The sequence below is a fragment of the Rattus norvegicus genome, chromosome 14 (assembly GCF_036323735.1).
Source record: "Rattus norvegicus strain BN/NHsdMcwi chromosome 14, GRCr8, whole genome shotgun sequence".
In the NCBI taxonomy this organism is placed as follows: domain Eukaryota; kingdom Metazoa; phylum Chordata; class Mammalia; order Rodentia; family Muridae; genus Rattus; species Rattus norvegicus.
This window is the reverse complement of record NC_086032.1, coordinates 80299286-80305608: the sequence shown is the minus strand read 5'-3', so window position 1 is coordinate 80305608 and position 6323 is coordinate 80299286. Positions and strand designations below refer to the sequence as shown.

Here is a 6323-nt window from a genome sequence, read left to right as displayed (position 1 = left end):
GCTGTAGCCGTCGCCGCCGGAGACGGCTCTCGATTTAGTAAGCTCCTCGGTGGGGTAGGGCGCGGCGAAGGTTGAGTGCCGCCCAGGACCCAGCACTGAGGAAAGTGAGAGTTACGCGCCCTGGGCCTGGGCGATGATGCTGGGAGGGTTTCGACCTACCGCGGGTCGGCGCCGATAGCGGAGGCCCCTCGCCCGGACAACAACAGGACTGGAGTCCGTTTCGAGCCTCCCCTTGTCCTAACTAAGCGCCGGCGGCGACGGCGACGGCGACGGCGACGACGGCGCTCTTGGTGGGAGTGGTGGCGACGCCAGAGGAGGCGGAGGAGGAGGCGACAGAGGCGGTCAAGCATCCCGAAGCCCTGTAGCTCAAAGGACAAGGGATGCCCGGAGGGTGCACCAGTGGCGTTAGGATCTCCTCCCCGGCAGCCTTCCCTGCCTCAATTGCCTGGACCCAGAAAAGTTCGACGCCGGAAACCGCGGCATCGACGGCGCAGGCGGGGGATCATGGAACTGGAGAACTTCATGGCCAACACTTTGTTGCTGAAGGCTCGTCAAGGTGGGTGCACCCCAGGCTCCTGGTCTCCCCGCAGGTAGCGCCTCCTAGGAGCTCCAGTCTTTGTGAGAATCCTGATCTCTGTGGAACCTTTACATAAGGGAGTTTTGATCCTACTAGAACAAATTCTGAGTTGGATTTGCTGCTTGCTGGTGTCAACAAATGATTCTGGGCTAACTTTTGTTGTGTTTTTAAACAGTAGCGCTAGGCTACTCAATCAGCACTAGGGGCTTAAGTTCCATTCCATTCTCAGCGCTGCTAATCTGAAAGACAGAGTATGGAAAGGTATGCATTGCACACTTTCTAGGGTTTCTTGATTACCCGGGCAAAAGTGCCTGGGAAGTAGATGCTATTACGAAGCTTCAGTGTGTTCACCTTACAGAATGTGAAGTATATTCTTTGAGAAAAACTAACGAGTAACAGAGAAATGTTTTTTATCTTTTTTTGTTTGTTTCTTTGTTCCTATTAAAAATTGTTTTTAGCGCCATTACAAGTCCATTTATGCCCCCAGTGATTTTCAGGAAGAAGAATCTTAATTGGAACATATAACTATTTTCAATACTGGAAACACTAAAAAGAAACATTGTAAGAAATTTCTTAAATTATAGTGAGTGTTGTCCAGAATTAGATACCAAACTAAGGGATTTGAAATCCTTGTGAGCTAGGGCAGTTGAGAGGAGGCTTGATGCAGAAAGATCCTAAGTACAATGGCAGTCTAGGCTTCAAGACTACAGACTATGGAGTAGTGGAGACTAAAGGTATAATCAAAGAAACAAACAAACAAATGCAAAAAAGCCATCTGTCAATATTTTTTAATTAATACTATTATTCAAAATAATACTTAAAAGTAAGAACAGAACGAGTGGGAAGAGAACTAGGTCTTGGCTTTCTTTCTTTTTTTCTTAAGAATTATTTACGCATATGTATACACTGTAGCTGTCTTCAGACACACCAGAAGAGGGTATTCGATTCTATTATCAATGGTTGTGGGCCACCATGTGGTTGCTAGGAATTGAACTCAGGCCCTTTGGAAGAGCAGTCAGTGCTCTTAACCCCTGAGCCATCTCTCCAGCCCCTTGGTTTTCTCTTAAGGCAGTTAGGACAGCCTCGGAAGTATGCACTCTTTTCTCTCTCAGTAAACAGTTGACTGTTCTTGTCTCTCATTCCAAATTCCAATTGGTCCTTAAAGGGGATTCTTAGTGGAAATAAAATTTGATGAATTTTAAGTTTCTCTTTCCTTCCTATCTGGGTACAGTGTCTGAGAATAGGGAGTATTACATTAGGTTTTATTATAATGGTGGAGAGATTAAATAATGGTGTAGATATTTTAAAAACCCACAAGAACCTGGTTTCAATCACCAACGTCTATGCAAAAAACCAGGGCATGGTGCTTATAATCCCAACTGTGGGAAGCAAAGACATATGGCATATGGATAACACACACACACACACAGAGAGAGAGAGAGAGAGAGAGAGAGAGAGAGAGAGAGAGAGAGAGAGAGAGAGAGAGAGAGAAAGAGAGTGTGTGTGTGTCAAAGAACAAATTTCCAGGGCTTGGTTCTAAACCCTTCACTGACTGAACCTAGCTTGAGCGTCAGGAATAGAAATTAAAAACAACAAACTATAAGCTGGTGCATCAGAGGCAGAACATTTGACTAACCTGTGTAAGACTCTGATTAAATCCCCAGCATCGTAGAGAAACGGGGATGGGAGAGAGACAAACAAAGCCTGCCACTTAAACTTGTTCCCTCACTTGTTCAGGAAAATAGATGGGGGGAATTTTCCAGAGATGTGGGAAAACCATACCCTAAAAAAGGAGGCAAGGGATACAGAGGCCTATTCATGAGCCTGACATCTAGCTAGATGAGTAAGCCTATTTAAATTCCACAGTAGCAATCTTTCTGGAAGCCAGAGGCCTGAGATCTCAAAGAAGGTCACCTGTCTGTGAACACCAAAACAGGCAGTGGACTTACACTCAGTGTCAAACTTTGTTCTCCTTGGGCATACCTATGAAGGTCAGACCAGTGCTATCCATTCTGGACGCTGGATCTAGTCTGTATGGTGGGGCCTTTTGACATGAGGGATGGGGCTGCTGCCGATGCAGCAGCATGCATAGTCTCTGGCACTGGCAAGTGCTTATTAATGTTTGTCTAATTTTTTTATTTTTTAAGGCTGAATTTGTGAGGGAAAGTAATGAGTGTTTTTAACATGTTAACATAAGGTGTTCTGGGCAGTGGGCTGTTGAATTCAGAGCTTCTAGTCTCAAGATTGCATAGAGTATGTGAGGAGCACAGGATGATTGAAAGAGCCTGTGGGCCTATACCTGCCTCATCTGGTGTAGCAGAGCTACTTTTCATATATTTCACAGGTTTTCAAACCACTGCATGGCAGACAGCTCACAAGACCTCAAGGAAATGTAGTCTTCTTCCTCCCAGTTTTCTGAGTCTTAGTTGACAGGTAAAGTTATGTTACACTATTGGGTGACAGTAAAATTTTGTCTCAGAATGTTTGAGATTAAAGAGTTAATTTCTTTGATTAAGGAAACTTTTAGTTTTAACAGATCTTTAAAAAACATTCATTGCAGGTTAGCCCTTTTCCCCATTCTGGCTTCATCATGAGTGCATCTGTCCTCCTTAGGGTTACTTATTGCTGTGGGGAAACATCATGACCAAAGCAGCTTGGGAAGGAAAGGATTTGTTTCAGCTTACACTTCCAGGCGGTCTGTCACTGAGAGAAGTCCGTGCAGGAACTCACACAGGCAGGAACCTGGGTGTAGGATCTGATGCAGAAGCATGGAGGAGTGCTGTTTGCTGGCTCCTCTTGGCTTGCTCAATCTGTTTTCCTTTTATCGGGGGTCATGGGGGGGTATCGAGGTAGGTTTTTTTGTGTAGCCCTGGCTATTCTGGAATTCGCTCTGTAGACCTCGAAATCAGAGATTCACTTGCCTCTGTCTCCTGTGTACTGGGATTAAAGGCTTTTGAGACCACTGCCTGGCACAAACAGATCACTGTTAAGCAACTATTTTTCATTTCTTGTTAATCCCCAAGATCACACATTAATAAAGATATCACAATATGAAACATTCTACAAACTTAAAATGTCCTACAATCTTTAAAAATTCGAACATTTAAAAAATATCTAGGGGCTGGAGAGATGGCTCAGTGGTTAAGACCACTGCCTGCTCTTCCAGAGGTCCTGAGTTCAATTCCCAGCAACCACATGGTGGCTCACAGCCATCTGTAATGAGAGCCGATGCTGTCTTCTGAGAGCTACAGTGTACTCATATACATACATAAATAATTCTTTTTAAAAAAATCTAGTCTTTAAGAGTTTAAAGACTTTTAAAATATAATGTCTCTCCAGTTGTGGGCTCCTGTAAAATAAATAAGTTAAATACTTTCTTACTTCAAAAGGGAAGAACCATGGCATGGAATAAATCAAAGCAAAACCAAATTTAACTGTGTAAATAATTCAGTGTCTAACGTGTGGGATCTACTCATGATTTTCTGGGCTCCTCCAAAGGGCTTGGGCAAGTTTCTAGCCTTGCCCTCTGCAGCTTCTCTTTGAGGTTCTGGCTGGCTCTGCTCTGTGTTCTTGCTGGCCATCCCACGGCATCTCCAAAACTGCTGGGGGCTCTTGCTGCAACTGGGCTGCACTTTCATCAGTAGCCTCTTCTGGGCCTTCAAGGACTCCAGCCCTGCCATCCTGCCCTGCCACACTAAGCCTCATCTGCTCTCTGTGACTACTCCACACCTTCAAAACCGGTACCACCTGTCTGAGTCTTACACTCCCAAGTTCAGCTGCTACTTCTGGAACACAGCATGCCATAAGACTTTACCTCAGTGATGCTGTTCTCTAGCTGATTCTTTAGCCGCAGCTGACCAACTTCCACTGTCCCATCAAAGCAGAGGTTTTACTTCAGTGATCTGGGTCTCTTGTTAATTACAGTGATTCTTGAGCTTCGGCTGACCAGCCATCACAGAGTCTTCACACAAATGATCTGCTAGAGTCTTTGCTTTAGAAATCTTAAAACTTCATAAGCTAGGCTCCATTGTCTTTACTCCTCTCAACTTTCTTATCGTCCAAGCTCTTATAGAATAGGTCATTGAGCTCTCAACATTCAATGGATTTTCTAGCCCAAAGTCCCAAAGTTCCTTCCACAATCTTCACCAAAACAACATGGTCAGGTCTGTCACAGCAATGCCACACTATCCTAGTATCAACTTCTGAAACACTGTGACCAGGGGTGGCCCCATGCACAGTGGGTTGGGCCCTCTCCATCAAGATGCCCTACAGGCTTGCCTACAGGTTGATTCTTACGGAAGCATTTTTTAAAATTGGAGTTCCTTCCTCTCAGATGACTATAGTTTGTGTCGAAAAAATTAACCAACACAGCCCTCTTCCCCAGTCTTCCAGAGGCCTTTACCCCATGTTTTTTAAGTCTGTCTGCATGTGATCCTCCTCATAGGGAGGTCTCCTTTAATACTACCTAGTCACAATAGCATCTTCCACCTTTTCCCTTCAATTTTATTTCATACTGTTAACCATATTATCTAATTACTTACATTGTGTGCCTTATAATATTTTCTCCCTCACTTAGAATATGGTGTGGGTGTGCTGGAAAAATGGCTCAGCAGTTAAGAACCTTTGTTTTTCTTGCAAGAGAACCTAGGTTTGGTTCCTGGCACCAAGTTTTGTGGAATTATGAAAGGCTCATAACCATCCATAATTCCAGTTCCAGAGCATCTGACAACCTCTTCTGACCTCCATGGATCCCAGTCATGCACATGGTGCATGTACATAAATGCAGGCAAAACAATGATACATATAAAATAAAATCTAAAAAATTTTAAAAAGAATATAGAGGTAGGACTTGATTTTTGTTGGGGATGGGACACAGGCATCCACACATTTAAGAGTTTAAAAAAATACTGTGTGTATGTCTCTACTTCCCCTTGCTGTGTGTGTGTGTGTGTCTGTGTGTGTGTGTGTGTCTGTGTCTGTGTGTCTGTGTCTGTGTTTCTGTGTGTGTGTGTGTGTGTGTGTGTGTGTGTGTGTGTGTGTGTGTGTGTATGTCTGTGTCTGTGTCTGTGTCTGTGGTGTCTGTAGAGGCAGAAGAAGACATTGGATCTCCTGGAGTTGAGGTTACAGGTATGAGCTACCGAATGTGGGTGTTGGAAGTAAAGCTCAGGTTTCTACAGGAGAGGCCTGCAACTTCACCTGTGAACTCTCCCACCCCACCCCATCCCACCCCACCCCCAAACTCTTTTTTGTTTTGTTTAATTGACCATTGTACTCCCAGTGCTTTGAAAGTGTTTGATACATGGTAGATAGGTATTTCATAAATATTTGTTTAAAAATAAATATAGATGTATAATTTTAATAATGCTGAACCAATGTTTGTAAGTAGCAGTGTATAGTATGTCATGTTAGATATAATTTGGAAATGGAGACTGCAGAATTTTATACTTCACTAGACTGATATATATTTGAGACAAATTATTATATTTATCTTACTTGTATTTATCTTATGTACCCAAAATAGTATTAAAAATAGGATAATTTTTATTACAAATGTATATATAATATTGATAACATTTTAGTAAAGAAAAACTTCCCCACCCTCGTTTTTTGGCTAGGTTGACATAGCTGTGTGACCCTAAAATGAAGTTAATGCAGAAGGATCCAGAATTCAAGGCCTATTTAAGGCCTGGACTACATAGTGAGATCCTGTCTCAAAAATAAAACCAAAACACAATTTGAAATCTAA

General features: G+C 43.1%; 1 protein-coding gene across 27 annotated transcripts in view; it reads left to right on the top strand.

Annotated features, from left to right (window-relative positions):
• The first annotated feature begins 316 nt into the window (after nucleotides 1-316).
• Grk4 (G protein-coupled receptor kinase 4) overlaps nucleotides 317-6323 on the top strand; it is a 74594-nt gene continuing 68587 nt past the window's right edge. For 26 of the 27 annotated variants that reach the window (XR_010057407.1, XR_010057403.1, XR_010057402.1 and 23 more), the window contains exon 1: nucleotides 422-556. Coding sequence is in view for 19 of the 27 variants with exons in the window: in XM_006251359.4 (XP_006251421.1) it covers nucleotides 505-556 (52 nt within the window). In the remaining 8 variants the exon portion in view is untranslated. Of the gene's footprint in view, nucleotides 557-6323 lie in introns of all 27 variants that reach the window. The other variant, NM_022928.1, reaches the window with a different exon arrangement.